The sequence below is a fragment of the Dipodomys spectabilis genome, unplaced genomic scaffold (assembly GCF_019054845.1).
Source record: "Dipodomys spectabilis isolate Male_0828 unplaced genomic scaffold, ASM1905484v1 ptg000039l, whole genome shotgun sequence".
NCBI classification, from domain to species: Eukaryota; Metazoa; Chordata; class Mammalia; order Rodentia; family Heteromyidae; genus Dipodomys; species Dipodomys spectabilis.
The window spans coordinates 4,008,244-4,033,254 of NW_024870716.1; the positions used below are offsets into that span (position 1 = coordinate 4,008,244).

Genomic DNA, 25,011 nt, shown 5'->3' on the forward strand with positions numbered 1-25,011 from the left:
GAACACAGAAATGCACATTTCTTTGGAAATCATTTCATCTATACAAGTAGATAAGGTTAAAAAAAAAAAGTGTCCCTTGCTTGGGTGTCATAAAGAGCCAATAACTGCCTAACAAGTGCAAAGGTTGTCACACACTTTGGGAGAAGAGGTAACAAGAATCATCTCATAGAGGGTGAGGAGAGGGACAATGGAGGCCCCAGAGGCTGTGAGAACGACAAGAGTCCCTCTAGGGAAGCCATCTTCCTTACATCCCAGTCTGTCTGGACTCCATGTGGCTTACTGTGGCTCTCCCTCATTGTACCATTAATATACATTAGCAAGGAAGATGGAGAAATGGTTTCCCTGACCCACTGGGACAATTCAAAAGTCTAGAACACTGATTTGATGAATCATACATGTATTAAAAGAAAAAAAACAAACCACCAAACACCTTAAAACAATTGGGCACTGGTGGTTCACACCTATAATCATAGCCACTTAGGAAACAGATCTGAGAATTGGGGTTCGAAGCCAGCACAGGGAGGATAGTGTGTGAGACTCTTATTTCCAATGAACCTTCAAAAAGTTGGAAGTGGAAATACAGCTCACATGGTAAAGCACCAGCGTTGAGCAAAAAGCAAAGATACAGTGCCCAGGCCCTAAGTTGAAGCCCCAGTACTGGCTAAAACTAAACAAACTAAAAACCTTTACAGAAGGGCATCTAAGATTGTGATATGGCACAAAGCTACTTTATTTTACAATAAGCCTGTAGAATTCAATTGCTAGAACCATTTCCTGTGCGGCTGGGATTCTGCTCCTTTGCTGCAGCCTGGGGCCCCTAAGCATTGAACAGCGACCCAGTGGGTACAGAGGCTCATGCAGTCTGATCATGACACAAGTCATCTTCAGGTCCGTAAGTCGTAAACCACAAAAAGACTGCTAGGCAGAGCAACACTGGGGGCAACAAAGGCATCCTGGTGTAGCAGGATGTGAAGGCCAGGATGTGAAGGCCAGAGGAAGAAAGGACTTGTGACCAAATCCACTTATTTACCCACCTGATGGGCCCTAGAGGAGGCTAGGAGCTCACATCCCATGCACTCTTTCCTTTCTTGATTAACAGAAATAGATTCTTGTCTCAAGTACATCAGAAATGAATTACTGGGCTCAGAATAAGGGGATGGGCGGGGCAAGGAAGCCACGTGCACTGTGGCAGGTGCTTTGGTATGTTGTGTTGCTTTGGCATACAGAAAAGTCACACGAGATTCCTGACTCTTACAGTGAGGGGATCCTAACTCTACATGGCCATGCACACGGCATGGTCAGGCCACATGGCTATGGAGTGATGTGTTTGGGAAGGCGCTTAGTGATTTGTAATAACGTTCCTCCTGTATCGCCTAGAATATAAGTCAACTGGTAGTCAGGCACTGGTGGCTCATACCTGTAATCCCAGCTACTCAGGAGGCTGAGATCTGAGGATCATAGTTCAAAGCCAGCCTGGGCAGGAAAGTCATGAGACCTCTCCAATTAATCAGCAAAAAGCCAGAAGTAGACTTGTGACTCAAGGGATAGGAGTTCTAGCCTTGAGAGAAAAAGCTATAAGGGATAGGTGCCCAGGCCTGAGTTCAAATCCCAGTACTGGCACCAAAAAAAAAAAAAAAAAAGGTCAACTCATAGACACTTGATAGATAAGCCTATTTCAAACCGTTACATTGATTAGAAAATGTAATTGTAATCAAGTGATTAGCATTTTTCTACCCCAAGAAAGTACATATATTTAGGAGAGAAATTAAGGATCCAGATCAATGCAAGCTACAGTTCTAGATGAGTGCAAATTGCCAGACTTTTGTCATCTGGTTGCTTTGAAATCTTCAGAGCAGTCAACATTGATTAGACACAGAGCATCAGAGCAATGCTCAGAAAGAAGACATGAGTGTCAGTTGGGCCTCAAAACCTTGCCATTCCCATCCACGGTGAGTATTTTCCCAAGACGGAAAGGCAGGCCTTAAAGGAAGACCAAAATACTTTTCTTCTTAAATGAGGTTTCCTTTCTGTCAAGATTTGGTAATACACTTCCGTATTATGAAATCTTGAGTCTACGTGCCACCTGACAGAGGATTCGAACTCAATTCTGAGTTAGCTATTTTTAATCACACGAAAGCTATCAAGGCAGGAGCATGTGTAGTCTTTAATAATGATGGCACTGGAAGGAAAAGATAACTCAGGATCTGATTTGGCAAAGTGAGGAAACGAGACCTGATCTGAAAAATAAAAGGAGATCGTGCGCTTGGAAAGACAAAATAATAGAAGTAATCAAATAGGAAAAATAATCCGTTCTGCTTTAAAGGGGCATTTTTGTTTAAAGCACATTGTATGATTTTTTTGTGTTATTGATTTAAAAAAAAAAAACCCAAAAGCAAAAAATAGGGGTAATAGATTCAGGTTTTTCAGGTGATTCGTTTTTATGCTACTTCTAGATCTAAGCTTTTACATTTTTCCAGTTCCTGCCTGGATAGCTGAAACAGAAATCTAGGAGTTACATGAACCGGGCAACAGTCTTCATATTTGCCAAAGTGATGGAACTCACACCCGGTCATTAGTGATTGGCTCATCATACACTGCGAGAAGAACCAATGGCATCCCTTAATGTGCCTCTTGGCATAAGCCTCTCATTCTGATTTGGGCCGAATATTGTTATCGACGGCCCCTGCTATCCTCTCAGCGATGGCGCCAATGTCCTTTGTCAGGTCTCTTATGTGACTCTCGTGAAGCAGCTTTTGGGTCAGGTATTTCTCTCTCTTGATCTTGCTCCTGGTGCTTTTGGACACGTCTGGAATGGCGTAGGAAATGAAGAATTTCACAGAGTAGATGAGGTGCTGTTGCAAAGAAGGAGAATGTCAGGTACCAAGGAGACGGGAACCCTGCATTTTAATTGATTTTCTGATTTTCCAGCCTATGAATGGGTACTTGTTAGGTGGTGTGTAGGAAAGAACATCCCATTAGAGCTGAGTGTTATGCTTGTTTTTATTTTTATATTTAAGTAGTTGTTCAAAAGGGCTGCCATTTAACAAAGCAGTTTATCTTGATCATTGTCACCTGGCAATGTTCTCACCCATTAGTTATAAATACCGAAGGAAGCACCCGCCAGTGGCTCATGCCTGTAATCCCAGCTACTCACGAGTCTGAGAACTGAGATTCAAAACCAGCCTGGGCAGAAAAATCTGTGAGACTCTTATCTCCAACCTTCAAAAAGCTGAATGATGGCTAGAGTGATTGAACCTCAGCCTTGAGTGAAAAGGCTAAGGGACAGTGCCTAGGCCCTGAGTTCAAACCCGAGTACCAACCCCCAAAAGGTAAAACAAAATGGAATACCTCATGACCCTAGCATTGTGTGTATGTGAATTTGAGGTTCACCTGGGCTACATACACTGAAGACCGTGTCAACAAATCAAAACTCAAATGATAAAGTGAATGCCACAAATCCTCCATTAAATGAAAAAGACCAGCACTGACAATGCTGGTGTATTTTGTGTTCTTTTCCTAAGACCCTGCCACTTGCCCAAAGGTAAATGCTATTCTATTTGCATCCTAAATACATCATTCTCATATTTAAAAGTATATCTCACATTTAAAAGTATAATACAGTATTGATTTTGAGTTTTTTAACACCAGTGTGGTACTTTTGCAAATGGCTTTTTGTTCTATTCAAAATTAGTTTCTAAGATCCATCAATCATGTTGTACATAGCCAGTCCATTTCTCGCTAATTTATACTATTTTACTGTGTGACATGCGGTCATTCGTTTGTTCTCTCATCAACAAGCATGTAGTTTCTCAAGAGCAAAGAACATGGAAGTGGCACTGCTAACACTCCTGGTCACAGGAAGATCTGGTTGCACAGTATTTACCAAGGAAGTTGACCCAGCTTATACTCTCACCAGCAATGAAATGGGCCAGTCTCAACTGCTGTACATCCTGTCAGCGCTTGGTAACACCAGACATTTTTACTAGCCAACTGGATTAGGAAATGGACATTAACTTTGCTATTACTTCACTTTGTGTCAGCACTAGGACTTGAACTTGAGGCCTTCAAGCTCTCCCTTTTTTCTCTCCAGGTTGGTGCATTACCTCTTGAGGCACAGCTCCACTTCCAGCTTTTTGCTGGTTTAATTAGTGATAAGAGTTTCATAGACTGTCTTGCCCTAAGCTGGCTTTGAACTGTGATCCTCAGATCTCAGCCTCCTAAGCAGTTAGGACTGCAGGTGTGAGCTACTGACACCTCCCTAGCTTGGGGCATGTCTCTAAAAGGGATATCAAGACCCTGTCCTCCCCATCCTCCACCCCCCCTCCCCCACCCCATCCCTGACTGCAACAGGTGAGCATCTTCCTCTGCTATGTGCTCCTGTATGACCTCACTACAGGTCTAGTTGCATCAGGGCCAATCAACTGTTGCCTGAAACTTCTAAAACCATGAGCCATAATGATCTCAGGTTTTCTATTACAGTAACACCAAGTGGACTGATACCTGGTGAACGCAGCAGACTTCATTGGAAATGGTCAGTGATATATTTTTGTTTTTGTTTTGTTGGTCGGGGCCCCTAAACTCTGGGCCTAAGCGCTGCACCTGAGCTCTTCAGCTCAAGGTTAGCGCTCTACCACTTGAGCCACAAAGCTACTTCCAACTTTTTCTGCTTATGTGATGCTGAGGAATAGAACCCAGGGCCTCATGCATGTGAGGCAAGCACTGTATCACTGAGCCATCTTCCCAGCCCCAGTGATCTATTTTCTGCATTGGATGTGGGGTGTGGGAAAGGAGGGCTCCAGGGATTGTGGCCTGAGCAACTGGTGAGCTAGAAGCCACCATAACCAAGTCAGGGAAGAGACGTCCAATTTGGACTGGATTTAAGAAAAAGTAGGACTTTGGGGAAGCAGATTTGAATGTGGATGCAATAAATACCCAAGGAGAAAGGGTGAAGGCAGTTGGAGCTATAGTTTGAGCTCAGGACAGAAATGTTTTTCTCTACTTTTTTTCAGGTGCAATGATAGGTCATTTAAGGGGATCTTTCTGCTATTTTGGTGGAGGTACTGATTGCTTTTGCAATCTCCCATAGGTTTTGGTATGCTATTTACATTATCATTTGTTTAGAACATCGTGTGTGTGTGTGTGTGCCTGCGCGCGCATGTGGATGTGTATGCACTGGAACTAGGACTTGAACTCAGGGCCAAGGTGTTATCCCTCAGCATTTTTGCTCAGGTCTGGCATTCTACCACTTGAGCTATATAGTTCTACTTCTGGCTTTTTGGGGATCAATTCTTGCCTGGAATGGCTGCAAACCATGATCCTTACATTTCAGCCTCCTGAGTAGCTAGGATTACAGGCATGAGCCACAGATGTCCAGCTTTAAATATTTAAAGATTCCCTTCATTTCTTCATGGGTTCATTAGTTATTCAAGGTGCATTGCTCTATTTCCGTGTACTGGTATGCTTTTCCACAAGCTTTTCTTATCCTAGTTTTATTGCAGAAAGGAGACTTGTGTTGTGGCCGACCATCTGGTCTCTCCTGGAGAACAAGTTCCATGTACTTTTTTTTTTTTTTATTGTTTCCCCCCTACCATCCCTTCCCTCCCTACCTTCCCCGAGGTTCTTTTTAATTGTGATTAAGTGATTACATAATTTCCCAAATTTCACAGTTTGTGGAATAATGATGCTCATTTAAAGTCACAAGTTCATTCTAACTTTCCTGGAGCAAATTGTCTATCACAGTCTATAACATATAACGGTGTACACATATACACCATACATGTGGTCAGCAGCATGGGGATATTTAGTAGTGGTTCGACCAGATGAGTGGAAGTTCTTTGTTTCTTAAGTCCTGTTAATTTTGTCGTATCACCTAATATTTTGGATTTAGCATCCACTTATCAGGGAGACCAGGTACCGTTTGTCTCTTTGCTCTTGGCTTACCTCGCTCAACATGATTTCTTCTAGCTCCATCCATTTCCCTGCAAATGCCATTATTTTGAAATTTCTAATGGCTGCATAATATTCCATTGTGTACAGATACCACAGTTTTTGGATCCATTCATCTGTGGTGGGGCATCTGGGTTGTTTCCATATCCTAGCTATTGTGTCCATGTACTTGAGACAAAGATGGCATCCACAACACTCCACCCGGCAGCAGGAGAGTCAATTAGACTCATTTGGTCCTAGGTGAAATCAAACTCTGCCGTCTCTGTGTTCCTTGTTCTGTCTAGGTGGTTTATTCACAGCTGCAAGTGGGTGATAAGTATTCCCACTGCTACTGTACTGAAGCCTGGCTCTCCCTTTAGGTTTACTAATTTGCTGAATATATTAGATGATCCAGCATTAGGTGCATGTATGTTTATCATTATTTCCTCTTGCGAGACTGACTCCTCTATCATTATATGGTGATCTTCTTTGCTTCTCTAGACTGCCTTAAAAAAATAAGTGTTTTCCAGTCAGGGGCCAGTGGCTCATACCTATAATCCTAGCTACTCAGGAGGCTGAGACCTGAGGATTGCAGTTCCAAGCCAGACTGGGTAGGAAAGTCTGTGAGATTGTTATCTCCAGTTAATCACCAAAAAAACTGGAAGTGGGACTATAGCTCAAAAGTCAAAGTGAAAAAGCTCAGGGACAGTGCTCAGGCCCTGAGTTCAAGCCCTAGTACTGGCACAAACAAACCCTTCCTCTCCCCTCCTTCCACCAAAAACAAAAACCATTATGGTCTGGTGTTTATATTTCAGTAGCAGTTTTCCAAATACCTTTCAAGTTTTGCTGTGATTCCTTTAGACATTAGCCTACTCATTGGTTCTTTCTGCTATTATAAAGTCTCTCCTCCTTTTAGTTTTCTTGGGCACTCATTTCTCCCCCTGGTAACCAACCGCATGGTTGCCCTGCTGCACTTTGCTGTTTAAGTGAGCATTTCTTTGTTATTGATTCGGCCTGATACACTCTCATGCTTTCTGGTCCCTGACTTGATGTCTTGCATCTATTATGGAAAAACGTCCTCTCCTCCATTTCCCATCTTATTATTCTTTGATTTTTGTTCAATCAAATTAGGAAGCCTCAGAATTTGATCGACGTTTCAATGTTAGCTACAAGAGACAGAAAACCTGCTGCTAAAGTAGCTTCACCGCATCCATTGGTAATTTCAAAATAAGGGTTGGTATACTTTTTCGCACCACAAATTTAAAGAATTTTGTGATTGGGTAATGCTCATTCTGAAAAGAAGTTGGCTAGATCAAGAGCCCACTGATAGCTGCCAGAGTCATTTATTTTTCAGAGCTAGTTAATTTTAGGGACCATAATAACTAATTTAAGAAATTGATGAATTATGAAAGTACAATAATTGAGTAACACTATGAATAAAACTCTTATGCCTGTAAAAGTTTCCTGTGGGCAGAGGGCACTAACATCATTCTCCTTAAACCTTTCACCAGTCAGTGCTCCAAATTAAACAAGAGGCACTCAGTTAAAATGTATGAATTCTTCTTGAAGATAACATCCTTTTGTACTTTTATAGCTCACAACCAAAGCAGAGTGCCACTGGCTCACCCTATAATCCTAGTAGCAGGGGAGGCTGAGATCTGAGGATTGTAATTCAAAGCCAGCCCAGGCAGAAAAGTCCCTGAGGCTCTTGGCTCCAATTAAGCAACAGAAATGGAGATGTGGCTCAAGTGGTAAAACACCAGCCTGGAGCAGGAAAGCCAAGCAAGAGGTGTGAGACCCTGAATTTCAGCCCCAGACCAGCACATAAGAAAATAAAGCATATGACCAAATTCTACCTCGAGCATTATGGTTGTGTACAGGACAAACCTAATTAATTCATGGCCTAAAATCATTATATTAGTAAGTAGTAAGGAAAGTATTATACATTTTAAGTCAAATAAGGTACATAAATTAGAAGACCTGTAAATAAGCAGCCTTTAAAGAATACAATGTGTCTTAATCAACATCATTCTTTTCAACATTTTCACCCTTCCAATCCATCTCTCCCTCACTCACTTTTCCTAATTTTGTAGGAAATGTATTGATGTTTTGACTATATTCTCCTCTCCTTCCCCTCTGATTTCATCTCTCTAAGGAATTCCACCATTTGAGTTTTCCCTTTATACACTGTTTCCGTGTCTTACCTCCATGACGATGATGAATGCCAGCTTGGCAGCGATCACGTGCCAGTAGTAGATGTTGTGTTTATACTCCTGCGGGTGACCAGGTGGATTTCGGAAGTCTCGGTACCTGGAAACACAACAAAAGCACACCACTCAAAAAGACAAATATTGCACGATTCCTCCCACATGCAGACTCTAGATCTTAAAGATCCACAGAGAAGGGAGTTAGGGTGAGTATACATCTAAGTACTTTGTATACATCTATGAAAAACTCATAAACCCATTTAAAACTTTTCAAGAAGCCATTGGCTCATGACTGTGATCTCAGCTACTCAGTGTGCACGGTGGTTTGTAGTTTTTCACAGTGGGAGGTGGTAGGTAGGAAGAGTGTATTCCTAGGTTGAGCTGGGTATAAAAGGCAAGATTCTTCCTGAAAAAAATAAAGCAACAGGAGCTGGGAAGGTGGCTCAGTGGTAGAGCCGCTTGCCTTGCAAGCATGAGGACCTGGGTTCGATTCCTCAGCACCACATAAACAAAAAAAAGCCGGAAGTGACACTGTGGCTCAAGTGGTAGAAAGCTAGCCTTGAGCTGAAGAGCTGAGGGACAGCGCCCAGGCCCAGAGTTAGGCCCCATGACCGGACCCTCCTCCCCCCCCCCAAAAAAAGGAAAAATAAAGCAACAAAAAGGGCCAGGGGATGTGGTTCAAGTAATAAGGCAGTTGTCTAGCAAGCTCAAGGCACTGAGTTTAAACACGACTACTGCAAAAATAATATAGCATTAGTAATAAAATATAAAATTGTGAGAAAGTTAAAGGATCTGGCAGGTAAAGAGTAATAGAGGGGTAAATATAATCAAAGTACATTAAATTCATGCATAGAAATAGCAAATAAAATGTCTTACTTTGTACAAGTAATACACACAAATAAGAATAAGCTGGGCACTGGTGGCTAAGATCTGAGGATCACAATTTGAAGCCAGCCTGGGCAGCACGCCCATGAGAAACTCTTCAATTAATCACCAAGAATCAGAGGTGAAGGTGTGCCTCAAATTGGTAGAGGCCAGCCTTGAGCAAAAAGCAATACTGTTAAGATCCTGAGTCCCAGTACTGGCATGTGCGTGCACACACACACATACACACTGGGAGAAAAGTCTTTTTGGTGAAATACTAAAAATAAAGTTCAACTTTTTTTTTTTTGAAGGGGGTGGTCAGTTGTGGGGCTTGAACTCTGGGCCTGGGCGCTGATCCTCAGCTCTTCAGCTCAAGGCTAGCACTCTACCACTGGAACCACAGCACCACTTCTGTTTTTGTTTTTGTTTTCCTACTGGCTTATGGAGATGAGTCTCTTGGACTTTCCTGCCCTGGCTGGCTTTGGATTGTGAGCCTCAGATCTCAGCCTCCTTAGTAGTTGGGATTACAGGTGTGAGCTACTGGCACCGCGCTTCAACTTTTTAAAAAGTGATCTCTGAGGCAGTCTTGTAAATTAGATTTCCTTGTAAAGCTTGATGTAGCAACAAAACTCTTAAAAAGTACTCCAATAATAGGTTGTTAGACATGTACTCAGAAACTAACATTACAGATGGACTCTGTATGATAAAGAATCCATCTCTGATCTTTTTATGTGGGGGGAGGACTTTTTCTTTCCTAACGATGTAAAACAATTTAGCCTATTTGAGGCCTTGCACATTTTCTTAGCCAGCTCTGGGGTTTCTGCTCTACCACTTGAGCCACACCTGGATTTATGTCCCAGCATCCTTAGGGTAGACACATCCAGAAGACCATGTCTCCCTACAGGATCTGTCTATGCTCATCATTTTTTAGCTCTGTGTTGTTAATGTCCTGCCTAGAATCCACAAGACTTACAAGGATTACTTAAAGCAAGAGTAAGCAGGTTCAGGTAGCATTTTTTCAAGTTAACAGTACTTCAGACCCATTTATTTTGGGCTTGTGCTTTCTTCATTGTGGCTATTGAGAAACTGAATCAATGAAGTAGTTGAAGAATCATACTGAAAAAAATTGTGAGGCCTCCTTTAAAGATTATGATTGGGGGGGAAAAAAAACCAAAACAATTCTATGACCAAAATGGTAAACAATTCTATGACCAAAATAGTTAACAAACTATGGATGGGTAACTGAATTGGTGTATACCATCCATAGTTGATCTTACCAGCCATTAACACCAATGCTGAAATCTTTAAGATACTTTTTTTTTTTTTTTTTGCTGATCCTGGGGCTACAACTCTGGGCCTAGGCGCTGTCCCTGTGTCTTTGTGTGCTCAAGGCTAGCACTCTACCACTTGAGCCACAGTACCACTTTCGGCTTTTTCTGGGAGATAAGAATCTCATGGACTTCCTTGCCAGGGCTGGCTTTGAACTGCGATCCTTAGATCTCAACCTTCTGAGTAGCTAGGATTATAGGCCTGAGCCAGTGCTTTAAGACACTTTTAGAGAATGGTCTGCTTTTAAGATTTCATAGACTTTTCTCTTGGATCCATCTCTCTGTAACCATTTTATAGACAGACTACAGTTATGATTTGCAAAGCTATTTTTTTTTTAATTTTTGGTTGGCATGGGGCCTAGGTGTTGTCCCTGGGCTTTTTTGCTCAAGGCTAGGACTCTACCACTTTGAGCCACGGTTCCTGGTTTTCTGGCAGTTCATTGACTTGGAACCATGATTGTCAGATCTCTGCCTTCTGAGTAGCTAGAATTATAGGCATGAGCCACCAGTGCCCTGCACAACTGTAGTCTTTATTTTTTATTTTTATTTTTTGGTCGGTCGTGGGGCTTGAACTCTGGGCCTGGGCGCTGTCCCTCAGCTCTTCAGCTCAAGGTGAGCGCTCTACCACTTGAGCTACAGCGCCACTTCTGGTTTTCTGGTGGTTTATTGGAGATAGTCTCACGGTCTCTCCTGTCCGGGTTGGCTTTGAACCGCAATCCTCAGATCTCAGCCTCCTGAGTAGCTAGGATTACAGGCGTGAGCCACTAGCACCCAGCTAACTGTAGTCTTTATTAACTTTAAAGTCTTACCATTTTTCTCAGTGCTGGCACTGAGGCTTGAACTCAGGTTCTAAGTACTGTTGTTCAGCTGGAGCTCTATGAATGGAGCTAGAGCTCCCCTCTGCCTTTTTGGTGCTTAATTGGAGGTAAAAGTCTCACTAACTTTCCTATTCAAGCTGGCTTTGAACTGTGATCCTCAGATTTCAACCTCCTGAGTAATTAGGCATAAGGTACTCTCACACAGCTTTATGAAAAAGAAAGTCATGAGGAAAAACTGTTTCTAGCAGTCTGACTTAAATAATACCAGAGAGAATGACATCACAACACTTTTTCCCAGAGGAAGTTCACTCTTAAACAGTTAGCACAGAACTTGCCTGCACGTGGTATAGTTGCCAAGCCCAACGTACGGATTGTCCTTCGCTTTGCTTTTGAAGTCCATAACATTGAAGATGGAGAGGGTGTTATTGATGTAGCCCTCCATGGTGGGTTGCGTGTGGTCCCCATAGGGAGGGACAGAGAAGGACCAGTAATAGACCAGGCGGGGGATCATGTCTGATGTGAAAGCGATGATCATGGCCTACATTGGGAGGAAAGCAGTACAACTTGTATAACTAGGGTTAATTAGCATGCCAAAATTACTGTCTCCATCAATCTGACTCAGGAAAAAAAAAACCAAAAACCTCAGACCCAAATATTTTTCTTATATACAAAATATATATAAATAGGGAATGCCATACAATTTTGGAGCAGAATTTGAGTGTATTTGAGTGTGTGTGTGTGTGTGTGTGTGTGTGCGTGTGTGTGTGTGCGCGTGCGTGTGCATACACGTGTTGGTAATGGAGGCTTGAACTCAGGGCCTCATGATCTTGTTTGGATTTTTTCTCAAAGCTAGGACTTTGTCATTTAAGTTACAGCTCCACATCTGGATTTTTGGTTGTTAATTGGAGAAGAGCCTCACGGACTTTTTTTTTTTGGCCTGGGTTAGCTTTGAACCTTGATCCTCAGACTTTCTCCTTTATAAGGAGCTAGGATTACAGGTAGGAGCTACTGGCACCCAGCTTGATCCACAATGGTAAAGTATTATTATTATATCTTCCTTTCTTTGGGCTACAATTCTAGAGAAAGGCCTACAGTTTTTAAATGCAAAGATCTGATATTTACTCTTTTAAAACACAAGCACCATTTATTCAGAATAATTGTAAACTATGATAACTAAAGAGTTGCTTGCATAAAGTATATGTAAGCAAGTATTTTTCAATAAGTTATATCTCTAGGGCTGACTGGATGTTCTACCTTGATAAAATTTTGGCCTTCCATGATTTAGAACGCTTGTAGATAGAATACTAACATCAACATTATGAAAACAATTTGGCTGTAAAAATTACTTTGAAGAATTAGCATAATACTGTTTTTTGGCTGGTGGCTTATCTAATCCTAGAAACCCAGGAGACTGAGATCTGAGGATTATGGTTCAAAGCCAGCCTGTGCAGAAAAGTCCATGAGACTGTTCAGTTAACCAGCAAAAAGCTGAAAGTGGAGGTATGGTTGAAGTTGTAGAGCACTAGCCTAGCACTAATACTAGCCAAAGGAGATTGCAAGATGAGTTTGAGACCCAGGACTGGCCCACACCTATACACACATAAAAACCCAACAACCGTTTTTCAGTCGTCTCATGAAAACAATATACACTGAATGAAATTTTTCTTGATCTAAATTACAATAATGGCCTTCAAATTTTCCCAAGCTCCACAGACTCTTGACTTGTTCAGACAAGTCAACCCGTGACTTGATGTGTTATAAATGCTCAGTATCTATTTACTTGCTGCTTCATTAGAGAACATTAGGGCTGCTGCGTCCACAATGCCAAGTGATGATATCATCTTTATTAGATCTAGTGTCTAGGCCTCCAAGCTTCCCAAAGATTAAACTTTAAAAAACTATGGAAGTCACTGATGGTTCCTATACAAAAGAAAAATACATAAGTCAATCACAAACCTGTATCTATATCAGGCAGAAGACCTCTTAAGGTGGAAGGCCAGTATGAGTTCTATGCAACTCTCTAAAATACTTTGGGCTTTGAACCCTCCAAAAAGTGAAAGAGGTTTGAGGTAAGGACAAAGGAGAAGCTCCACTTTAAGCCAAAGCACTATGGTGCCAGCAATAAGCAAAGAAAAAGCTAAGAGGCAAAGCCTAGGACTTGAGTTTAAGTCTTAGTTCACATAAAGTTCCAATAAGATAATTCCATTGTTGTCTGACAAGATGCCTTTTCCTCCTGATTTGAGTGGCTTTGAGTGCAGTGCTAGAAGCGTTTCCCACGCTGCACTGCACACAATTTTCCGTTTATATAGAAATAAAACTGGTTTTCAATTGCAGGTGCTCTGGCATGATACAACATTGTCCATTCAGCTTATTTACTGAACCAGCAGCTTTTACAAGGAATGGTTTTTATAACTCGTATTGGACGCCCACTCTCGGGCCTGGTACCTATTCTCTTCTTTGTTGCCATGAGGTTGTACACAGAAGGCATTTGCTTACACATAGTAATGCTTGCAAACACATTTATGAACATATGCATGTATGTATGTATGCTTACATGTACACTGTATTTGTACCCTAACAATGATGAAAATAAGTCCACAGTTTAATGAATGACACAAATCTAAGCAGCAATTTTTGTAAGAAAAAACCAAACTACTATTAAATAAGAACCAGTAGAGGCAACATGTATCTGGGTACACACACACACACAGTGGCCTTGGACACACAGCCAGCCCTTCCATTTGTGCTAATGGAATGCAGCCGTGACCTGGATACTGGGGAAAGCTCCCTAATTCAATCAAAGCAAAATGCTTGAGGGGTGGGGAGTTTGAGTCAATTGAATTTGCTGTTGGTCAAAGATGAAACAAAACAACCTTGTTAGTTTCAAACTTTGCTGCTGAAATTTTTCCTTAAGTATACAAATTTGTGTTTGTGCCTTGACTCAGTTAACTCTAGCATTTTGAACATGACAGATTTATTTATTGGAGCTTGTACTCAGGGCCTGGGTGCGGTCCCTGCACTACTTTTGCTCAAAGCTACTGCTCTATCACTTGAGTCACAACTGTACTTCCAGCTTTTCTCTGGCACTTAGCTGGAGATAAGAATCTTCCCGCCTTTCCTGCCCACGCTGGCTTCAAACCACAATCCTCAGATTTCAGCCTCCTGAGTTGCTAGAATGCCAGGCTTGAGCCTGGCTGACAGATTCTTTTAGGACTATGGAATTTGAAAGACCTTGCTACCATAGTTTTGAACAATAGCCTTCATTCTGAATACAGTGGCTATTGGAGCTATCATCTGTGTGGGAGAAAAGATCCTAAGATACCCTATTATTTGGCTTTGGGTATGGCTGTGTGATACTTCAAGGAGTAGCAATGCAAATCAAATAAGTAGAGGGATTAGGGGAAGGGGTTGATAGCTGGGTTCCAGATAGCTTGCTTTATAGCTTAGAACTAGAACCACAGTCTAAAAACAGTGAGTGATTTTGGTGTGTGTGTGTGTGTGTGTGTGTGTGTGTGTGTGTGTGTGTGTGTGTGTGTGTGTGTGTGTGTGTGTGTGTGTGTGTGTGTGTGTGTGTGTGTGTGTGTGTGTGTGTGTGTGTGTGTGTGTGTGTGTGTGTGTGTGTGTGTGTGTGTGTGTGTGTGTGTGTGTGTGTGTGTGCGCGCGCGCTGCTACTGGGGCTTAAACTAGTTATCTGGATGCTTCCCTTAGCTTTTTCACTGTACCACTTGAGCCACATCTTTACTTCTGGCTTTTTGGTAATTCACTGGAGAAATGAGTCTCACAGACTCAAGATGACCTGATGTACCAGTGGCTCAAAGGACTTCATGTACCACTCAATTCCGTTCTCCAGGAGCTCGTGGGAAAAGGATGGGGACTTGGATGGTTTGAAGAAATTCAACCTGGGAAGTCATTATTAGGAAAGCGGGGAGTGAGACTGCCAGTAAAATAGTGGATGTAGCCAGGCTTCGATGGCTTGTGTCTGCTATCCTAGCGACATGATTGACGCCAGCCAGGGAAGAAAAGTGTGAGGCTCCTTATCTCTAATAACTTTAAAAAAATATAAAAAAGCCAGAAGTAGAGCTATGGCTCAAGTGGTAGAGCACTTGCCCTGAGCAAAAGGTAAGGGGCAGAATCATGTCCCTAAGTTCAAACCCCAGTACCAACACACACACAAGAGTTAGTACTTCTTGGGCTGGGAAGGTGGCTCAGTGGTAGAGCACTTGCCTTGCAAGCCTGAGGCCCTGGGTTCGATTCCTCAGCACCACATAAGCAAAAAGAAAAAAGCTGGAAGTGGCGCTTTGGCTCAAGTTGTAGAGCACTAGCCTTGAGCTGAAGAGCTGAGGGACAGTGCCCAGTCCCAGAGTTCAGGCCCTACGACCGGACCCAAAAAAAAAAAAAAAAGTACTTCTTAAGTCATTTCCTAATAAAGAAGCAACCATAGTACCTTAGTAGGACTTTACCCAGTAAGTCACAAATAATTATAAACAATTAAAAAATACACTTTTAAAAGAATACCAGTTATACAACAGGTAACAGCTGTAGGTAGTGCTTATTTGATACTGCCTTGGCATCCTTAGCAAGCACCTTCATGCATTTTTGTACTGAAAAGCCTAGGTCTACTTACATTGGTCACCACGGCCAGGATAGCTATTCCTTGCATGATGGGCTGCCATGCGCCGATGTCTTGGGCTTTTGCTGGCACCATGCGTCTGAACTGGGTAGTCAGCTTCCACCCGTCCACTCTTATTTCCAGTATATTGTTCACCAAAGCCAACAGAGGAGCCAGTGGGAAAGAGGCCACAAATAAGGTGACGAACCCAAACTGAATAACTGTCAATGGAACAGACACACATCATGGAGGGAGAGGTGGATGGATGGGAAGACAACATATTCTCTTTTTTAGTAGAGAAAGGCAGACAAAGAATCCAACCCCAAAGAAAAAACACATCCATGGCCAACAAGAACTTAACAACACTGAAGCAACTGGAACAAAACACAAATGTGAACTCTTTGGAAAGATGACTAATGACAGCTTACCGGTTCCACAGATCTTTAGGTAATAGAACAATATACTGAGAAATCTAATCAACCATAATGACTTACTAATGATAAACTCAAGGTATTCTAAGTTTATTAACTTATAATATTTTTTCCTGTGCTAGTAGTGGGGCTTGAACTATGAGCATTGTCTCTTAGCTTTTTTACCCAAGGCTGGTGCTCTACCACTTGGCCACAGCTCCACTTCTGGCTTTGTAGTGCTTTATTGGAGATATGTGTTAAGACTTTTCTGCCTGGGCTGGCTCTGAACTTAAATCTTCAGATCTCAGCTCCCTCAGTAGGATTACAGGTGTGAGCCACAGGTGCCTGGCTAGCGCTAAATTCTGATTGCTGAGATAATATTGGAAGATGATTCATGACAGGATTAGAAAAAGAGTCATGTGGATATTTCTCTCAAGTAAAGAAACATAACAAGTGTATGTGTAAGAAGGCTATGCTTGGTGAATGTTGGAGAAAATATGTTTAAAAGCAGCAAGTGAGTGTGAATGCAAGAGCAAAGCCTGCTCAGAACTGACATGACTACAATCATAAAGGCACGTGGCTGGGCGCCAGTGGCTCAAGCCTGTAATCCTAGCTACTCAGGAGGCTGAGAGCTAAATATCATGATTCAAAGCCAAGCTGGGCAAGAATATCCAAGAGACTCTTATCTCCAATCAACTACTAGAAAACCAGTGGTGAAGCTGTGGCTCCAAGCATTGGCCTTGAGCACAAAAGCTCAGGAACAGTGCCCAGGCTCTGAATTCAAGCTCCAGTATTGGCACACATACACGATAGAAATTGTCTTGAAGTCATGATTCTTCATTAGGAATTTTAATCTCAGTGTTGCAATCCATGTGGTCAAAGTATGTCTAGATATCAGTGGTAGCTCAGAAATTCTTAATCTGTTTTGAATGACCTTCCTGTAGAATTGGGACAGCATAGATTTGGTATATGCCTAAGAATGGAGGAGAGGTGATCTTGGGCTTTTGGTTAGATAGGGAGCGTGCATCTCTGTAGCCAGAATGGGCAAGGCTGTGGCAGGTCTGGCATGGCAGAATCTGGCACTTGTTTCTGATATACAAGATTGAAGGCACTGGTACAAAAGAGCAGAGGGCTGTGAGGCTCTATCTGTTAAGTCACTCGGGCCAGGCAGGCCCAGTCAGACATTCGGAGAAGTTAGTAAAGGACCAGAGCTGGTGAGGTCAGCCTCAACAATGGTGAGTGATGTCAGCATCTATGTGGAACTCATCTAACTCTCATGTGCTTAGCAGCCTTGGGGCCAAGAAAGTGGGAGATCATGTGGAGTGGGTCAAAGCCAACCATGGTCAAAGGGGCTAGTGCGTGATTCTCTGGGATGGATGGTCCTGCACAGTCTCCACGGTGGAGGGACAGGGCCTGCTGCAGCCAGATTTCTGGATTTGTTCATGAGAAGCCATATATCAGGATTAGTTGAGAAGAGAGAGACCATTTATCATGACAACAAAAGCACATTTTAGGAATAAATTCAGGAGGAATGGTATCGCTGCCATGCGAATGGAAGATAAAACAATGATGTAGGATGTGTAGGGTCTTGATTGCGCAGGTTTTAATTTGGAGACATACCAAGATTTTTTTTTCCTCTGCAGAATAATTTAGGATTGTAACACAAAATTCAGATAATAATCCCAATGAGCTCTATTTGCTGAAGGCTAGTGCTCTACCATTTGAGTCACTTCCAGCTTTGTGGGTGCTGGAGATAAGAGTCTCTCAGAATTTCCTGCCCACGCTGGCTTGGAATCATGATCCTTAGATCTCAGCCTTCTAAGTGTCTAGAACCATAAGCGTGAGCCCTAGTTCCAGTCAGTTCCTAGAAAGCTTGTAATGCTGGTTACTTCTCATTCTCTTCCAGACAGCCTTCTCCTGGCACTTTTGCTAGTGATGTGCATACATTTAAGCCTATTAAGCAGTCATGAGGTGACCAAACAGTCCCTTCTCCATGGAACTATTCTGCCTCTGGTTTTTGTTTTACTTTAATAATTTTATTTCTTATTTATTTTTTCTGCTTATGTGATGCTGAGGAATCGAACCCAGGGCCTCATGCATGCAAGGCAAGCACTCTACCACTGAGCAACCTTCCCAGCCCCTTTAATAATTTTAAAAAGCAAGTAAAGTTATAGAAGTTAAACGAAAACCATCAGCTTGACACCAGTGGTTTACACCTGTAACCCAGCCCAGGCAGCAAAGTCCTAGAGATTCTTACCTCCAATTAACTACCAAAGAAAAGCCAGAAGTAGAGCTGTGGCTCAAGTGGTAGAGCACTAGCTTTGAGCAAAAGAGCACAGGGACAGTGCTCTGGCTCTGAGTTCAAGTCCCAGTATGGGCACACACCTGCACATATATCCAGCACTGAACTATTTCCTCCACAGCAGTCCTCTCCCTATTTCTACTTTGCCTGTATAGTTCTGTTCCTCACCTGCCATGATTCATGTCTTTAAATCAAATCTGCCTTCCTGTATGTATGCCCATAACCTCTAGCTAAGCACCTGTTGCTTATCTGGGTTACCTGTTGTACCTCTTGAAATATCTTCTCCCCATCAAATACAGACAAGCATCCAAACTGTCTTCCATTCTGCTGTCAAGAGTAATCTGAACAGCTAGGCCCTAGTGTCTGACATCTGTAATCCTGTCTACTCAGGAGGCTGAAAGCAGATGTGTGGCTCAGGTGGTAGAGCACTAGCCTTGAGCAAAATAGCTCTGGACGGTGCCAAGGCCTTGATTTCAAGCCTCAGGATCGGTACATACACACACACATAAAGAATAATCTGATCTTCTCCAGCACAAACATTACACAATTCTCCTGTTTAGCAATACTTCAACAGACTCCTGTTTAAGAATAAAGTTCAAGGCCCCTGGCTAAGTACACAAGTATCATAACGGTATGGCCCTTGTTTACCAGATATATTCTCACCTGTGGTATTTCTGTTGTCTATCTGAATTTTTTTTTTTTTGGGTCAGTCGTGAGGCCTGAACTCTGGGCCTGGGCACTGTCCCTGAGCTCTTCAGCTCAAGGCTAGTGCTCTACCACTTGAGCCACAGTGCCACTTCTGGCTTTTTCTGCTTATGTGGTGCTGAGGAATTGAACCCAGGGCCTCATGAGTGCAAGGCAAGCATTCTACCACTGAGCCACCTTCCCAGCCGTCTATCTGAATTTCTTTGAAGTCTTTTGTATTTTAAATATCTCTACTTCTCTCTACAACATGCTCACCCTCTTAGCCACATTTATTAATTTTTTCTTTATTTCCAAAGTACGTTAAACATTCATAGATGGCTAGCTCAAAGCAGATGACAACGAAGTTCTCAGAATGTCTTCCTTCAGTCACAAGAGTATATATAACTACAATCTAAGTTTTGTTGATGACATAAAGCTCAGACCAAATGTCCTTTTGTGTGTGTGCCTGTCAGTCCTGGCACTTGAACTCAGGGCCTGAGCACTGTACCTGAGCTCTTGTGCTCAAGGCTAGCGCTCTACCACGTAAGACCCAGCTTTCACTTCTGGGGGTTAACTGAATCACAGGACAAAATCTAGCCCAGACTTCACTCTGCTGTTCAACACACAATAACAGACTGCCTACCCTCTCAGGAAATGATTCTGTTTTCTAAGTCATTAGGTATTATTTGGATCATTAGAAAACAATTTAACTAACATCTCAAAATCTGCCTAGAATTAGAATATTCTATTTTTTTTTCTTTTGGAGTAGGACAAGGTCAAATGATTACATTCACAACTATTTGAATAAGTCTAATAAACAATGTCACACTGACTATTCTTTAAAGTACAACTCTTTTCCTCTCAGCACCTGACTTACCTAAGTACAGAAAAATAACTTTCATTCTGATGGTTTTTTTTGGGGGGGGGAATGGGATTTCCTAAAACAACAAATGAGATTTTGTGCCAGGATGTTATTAATGATGATAATGGCTCCAAATAAGAAATTCTTAAAATGACCACTCATTTGTGAATAGTAAGTAGTTGTCTCACAGTCCTTTTAAAACACATAGAATAAATAAATAAGCTACACCCTTCATTAACCCAATCACAAGACATAGTCAAAAATGAAATTCAAACCATACCTCAGACTGCTGCAAAGAATGGCGATGAAAGCAACCACAAAAGGAACTTTTAACTCAGCAATGGCAGTAGTGGGGTTTGAGTTCAGGATCTCACACTTTCAGTTAGCTTTTTCAATCAAGGTGGATGCAGTACCACTTGAGCCACATCTCCCCTTCTGGCTTTTTGCTAGTTAGCTACAGATCAGGGTCTCTTGGATTTGTCTGCCCAGGCCAGTTCTTAACCATGATCCTCAGATCTCAACTGAGTGGCTAGGATTACAGGCATGAGCCACCAGTGCCTGGCTAATGCATAGTTGTTGTTTTTTTTTTTTGGGGGGGGGGGGTTGGTGCCAGTATTGGGGTTTGAACCTGGAGCCTGGGCACTGTCCCTTAGCTTTTTTGCTCAAGATTGGTGCTCTACCACTTGAGCCACAGTTCCATTTCTAGCTCTTTGCTGGTTAAATGAAGATACAAGTCTTATGAATGCATTGCCTGCCTGGGTTGGTTTTGAATGATGATTCTCAGATCTTAGCTTTCTGAGTAGCTAGGACCACAGGCATGAGCCACTGGTGCCCAGCTTTCATGCATATTATTAAAAGCAATTATTTTATATATAGAATGTGACTTAATAACGCCCACTTTCTTATCTGCAGACTTACAAACAGGAACCATAAAGAAGTGTCCTTACAAAAACCCAACCTCCTCTGCAGAAATACCAGGCCTGTCAACCAAACTTTGTGCCTGTTTTTTCTATTTTTTTCTAGCCTTATAAAAACTATAACTCAACAGATTAAGCCAAAAGGACAATATGATATCTAGATATAATAGCTATCTCTTAGAACACGTGTGATGCATAATAGTCAGGTAGTGTTTCTTATGGAAGTCTATGTTGAGATCCATCCATTTAAAGACAAGTGAGAGCTTGAAATCAAGTTCAATGGGAGAGAAACGGAGCTTACACAAGCAGACAAGACATTCAGGAAGAAGAAGAGCTTGTGCCAACTCTAATTCCAGACCAGCAGAACGAGTCTGTTCCCAAGAAGTTGATTTCCTTTTTGCATATTAAGTATTAAATATTTTTAAAAAATATTTGCACCTTCCAAATATTTTGAAAAAGACTGCCTGGATTTAAGAAAGTAGTAACAGGCCTATTTTGTAGTGGGGGTAAGGGGACAGTACTAAGGCTTGACTTAGGACACCAGGTAGAAACCCTGGTCCTCTACTTAGAAGATCCTGGCCTGCATCCAAGACCTAGATCAAGAATCAAGGGCTCTTTCCTGCCACATTCTTCCAATGACTTAGTTCACAGGTGATCAGCCCAAGCAGAATCACACCCCAGATGATTCGCCAGTCCATTCTTTCAGACAACATAGAATGCTTGGAGAATAAATAGCCCACAAGAGCCTCGACCCATAGCCATTTCATTGTGGTGGTAAGAAATCTTTGCTTTCAAACAACACATATATTGATGGAGATACACACATAACTACCTCATTTGAAGGCCTGCTTGTATGATTTTTCTCTAGTGGATAAACGTTAACTCCTGTGCATGTCACTATGCTAAATAATTATGGGGCTGCGTAACAGCTGCTTATGGACTCTAAAACACATTCGGCCATATTTCATGATCACATGTAATACCAGTAACAACTTACTCATCTCAAGATACTCATAAAACAATCCAAGCTTGCCCATGGGCTGCAGATGGTAATCCTGCTCCCATCGTGGGGTTATCTGTTCTGACCCGGAAACTCTTTGATATCGTCCAATTAGATTCATGATCCAGCTGCCAGAAAGACCAACATAGAATTAGAATGAATATTGTCATACCAAGGTCATAAGACTATTTTTGGCTATCTTAAGGGTAAACACATCATATTCTCAAGAAGTTGATTTCCTTTTTGCACATTAAGTATTAAATATTTTAAAAATATTTGCACCTTCCGAATATTTTGAAAAAAGCTTACCTGGATTTAAGAATGTAGTAACAAGCAAATGGCCTATTTTGGGATGGGAGTAAGGGGACAGTACTAAGGCTTGAACTCAGGGCCTGGGTCCTGTCCTTTACCTGTTGTGTTCAAGGCTGGTACGCTATCACTAGAACCACAGATCCACTTCTGTCTTTTTTGCTGTTTTACAGGAGATAAGTGTTTCATGGACTTTAATGCCTGAGGTGGCTAAGAACCATGATCCTCAGATATTAGCCTCTTAAGTACCTAGGATGACAGGTATAAGACACCAGTGCCCAGCAGTGATTTGTCTTAACCCAGGAATGGTACTAGCTGATCAAGTACTGAATAAAGCAAAGTAGCAGCAATGCTTAAATTCAAAATAGTATGTGGAGCTGTGAAGGCCAAAGGGCTCACTGAGCTTGTTCTTTGGATGTTTTGGATTGGAAACCTATAGAGCAATCAACAGTCCATACTCAGAGCCTGACATGTGACCTTTGCTGCAAGAGCCCTTGTCAAGATATTTGACCATTTTCCCTTGGACTTATTAACGCAATATGAAAATAGCTGCTGGGCCAGAGGAGGGGGGACCAAGATGGCGACGGGGCAGTAGGGAAACGCCACAGCTCTCTCCAACCAAAAAGAGAGTTCGAGTTCCAACGTTTAATCTCCCCAAGAGACCGACAACAACAAAAAGACGAACACTCAGAGAAAAACCAGAGGTGGAAAATAACAAAAAAAGAAAGAGAGGAAAAGAAGAATTTCAGAACAGAGAAGAGCGAAGACCCCTCCCCCAACCTTTACTGGCCGCGCGGCAGTGCGCCAAGCTGCCGGCCAGCCGGCCCGGCGGGGGCTGCCGGAGCCACAGAGACACAGGGGGCTGCTTGCAGATCACCAGGTACCGGATTGCAGAACAGCGGATCGCCAGGAACAGAGAAACCTACCAGCCGGGAGTCTCCACGAGGATCCCACCCCCACCCATCACTCTCCACCGGAGCGGAGAGGCTCCATCCCGCCAAAGCCGCCCGGCACCAGCAGCGCCACAAAGGGACCTGTCCGCAGACCACCCGCCCAATCGCGATCGCAACGACCCGGCGGGGGGCCGCCCAACCCAGCCCGCAACCACCCCAACTGAACTCGGACTGCAACAACAACTGACGACCTACAGGGTGAGTACCCAACAGGGGACAGTGAATCCCTCAAGGGAGACCAGAGCTGGAGGGAATCCCCAGACCCTGACCTAGACTCCCTACCCCAACACCCGGACCACAGGACCCACTAAAACTGGGAACTATTCGAGAGCTCCACCAGCCGGTGGAGCACACTTTGCTGGCCAGGCCAGAGCAAGAGTGCCCCTGGAAGGGAGCTTAAATGCCCAAGCCAGGAACAGCGCCCCTGGGTCAAGACTACCAACAGTAGAAGAAATTTGAACTGTGTCCTCCAGGCTGCATAACCTAGGTGGTATACACATTAGCACAGGCCTAACGAGCGCGCTCCAGGCTGGGGCCGGAACCAGGCCTGGGGACCGGCACCTGAACAAAGCAAAAAGGGTCAGAAGTGGGGCTGTGACTCAAATGGTAGGGTGCCAGCCTTGAGCTGAAGAGCTGAGGGACAGCACCCAAACCTAGAGTTCAAGCCCACAACCAGCCCAAAACAAACAAACAAAAACACATCAGGAGCCCATAGCAGACTCCAGTATTTGGGAGAGTGCATCCAGAGCATCTGATCTTCCCAAGAGCACCCGCAGGAGCAAACACAAGCAGTCTAGGCTGCTCAACCCTTCCAAAGGCAGGAATTGCTACAGCAGAGAGCTGAGAATCCTAAGTAAGTCAGAATAGCAGCTGGAAATAGGCTCCCAACAGAATCCAGATCAGGCACAGACTCTCTCTACCAATACAGAATCAGCAACCAAGCAAAGACAGACACACCAAAACAAGATTGAAGAGCAGTCTCCTGAACCCCCATGCGAAAATCACAGAGAAAAATCACAAGGTTTACCACTACCCAGGACAGCAAGCTCACCTCAAAAGCCAGCAGCCACGCAGGGGAGAGCCCCAGTGGGAGCAAAGCAGGAATGGAAGACAAAAACTACATCCAAGGGTTGCTGGAGGCAATGACTCAAGAAATAAAGCGAGAAATGGATCAGAAATTGAAAGAGCACAAGGATGAACTATCAAAAGATATACAGGACATCAAACAAAAGTTGGATGCAAAAATAGAAGCTGCACAAACCTCAGTAAGAAGTGAGATAAATGCCAAATTAGAGGTAATGCATACTGATCTCACCTCATTGAGAGGTGAGATCAGTACTCTGAGAACCAACATTGAATCCATAAAGGGATCCATTTCCACCATGCAAACCACAATAGAAGCCACGGTCAACAGAGTGAATGAAATGGAAGGTAGAGTGTCAGATACAGAAGACAGAATACACCAACTGGACCAAAAAGTGACAGATATGGAAAAATCACTCAAATTAAACCAAAGGGAAATTCAAGAGCAAGCAGATAATGCTAAAAAATTTAACCTTCGCATAATCGGAGTGGACGAAGGTGAGGAATTCCAGAGCAAGGGAATGCAACACCTATTTAACAAGATAGTCAATGAAAATTTTCCCCACCTCAAAAACGACCATCTTAACTACATCACAAAAGCTTATCGAACACCCAACAAGCAAGATCCCAGGAGAAACACTTCTAGGCACATTATAGTAACAATGATGGATCTGAATAATAAGGAAACAATCCTGCATGCAGCAAAAATGAAGAAGGAGCTATACTACAATGGGAAAAAA

The 25,011-nt window shown here is 42.8% G+C and overlaps 1 protein-coding gene across 2 annotated transcripts in view; it reads right to left on the bottom strand.

Annotated features, from left to right (window-relative positions):
* Window positions 1–2,138: 2,138 nt before the first annotated feature.
* The window catches only part of Ano6 (anoctamin 6), a 175,154-nt gene continuing 152,281 nt past the window's right edge, over window positions 2,139–25,011 (bottom strand). For both annotated transcript variants that reach the window (XM_042677691.1, XM_042677692.1), the window contains 5 exons: window positions 21,924–22,054; window positions 15,767–15,972; window positions 11,478–11,680; window positions 8,130–8,235; window positions 2,139–2,852 (listed from right to left, as the gene is read on the bottom strand). In XM_042677691.1, the coding sequence (XP_042533625.1) occupies window positions 2,646–2,852; window positions 8,130–8,235; window positions 11,478–11,680; window positions 15,767–15,972; window positions 21,924–22,054 (853 nt within the window). In that variant the 3' untranslated portion in view covers window positions 2,139–2,645. The remainder of the gene's footprint in view (window positions 2,853–8,129; window positions 8,236–11,477; window positions 11,681–15,766; window positions 15,973–21,923; window positions 22,055–25,011) is intronic.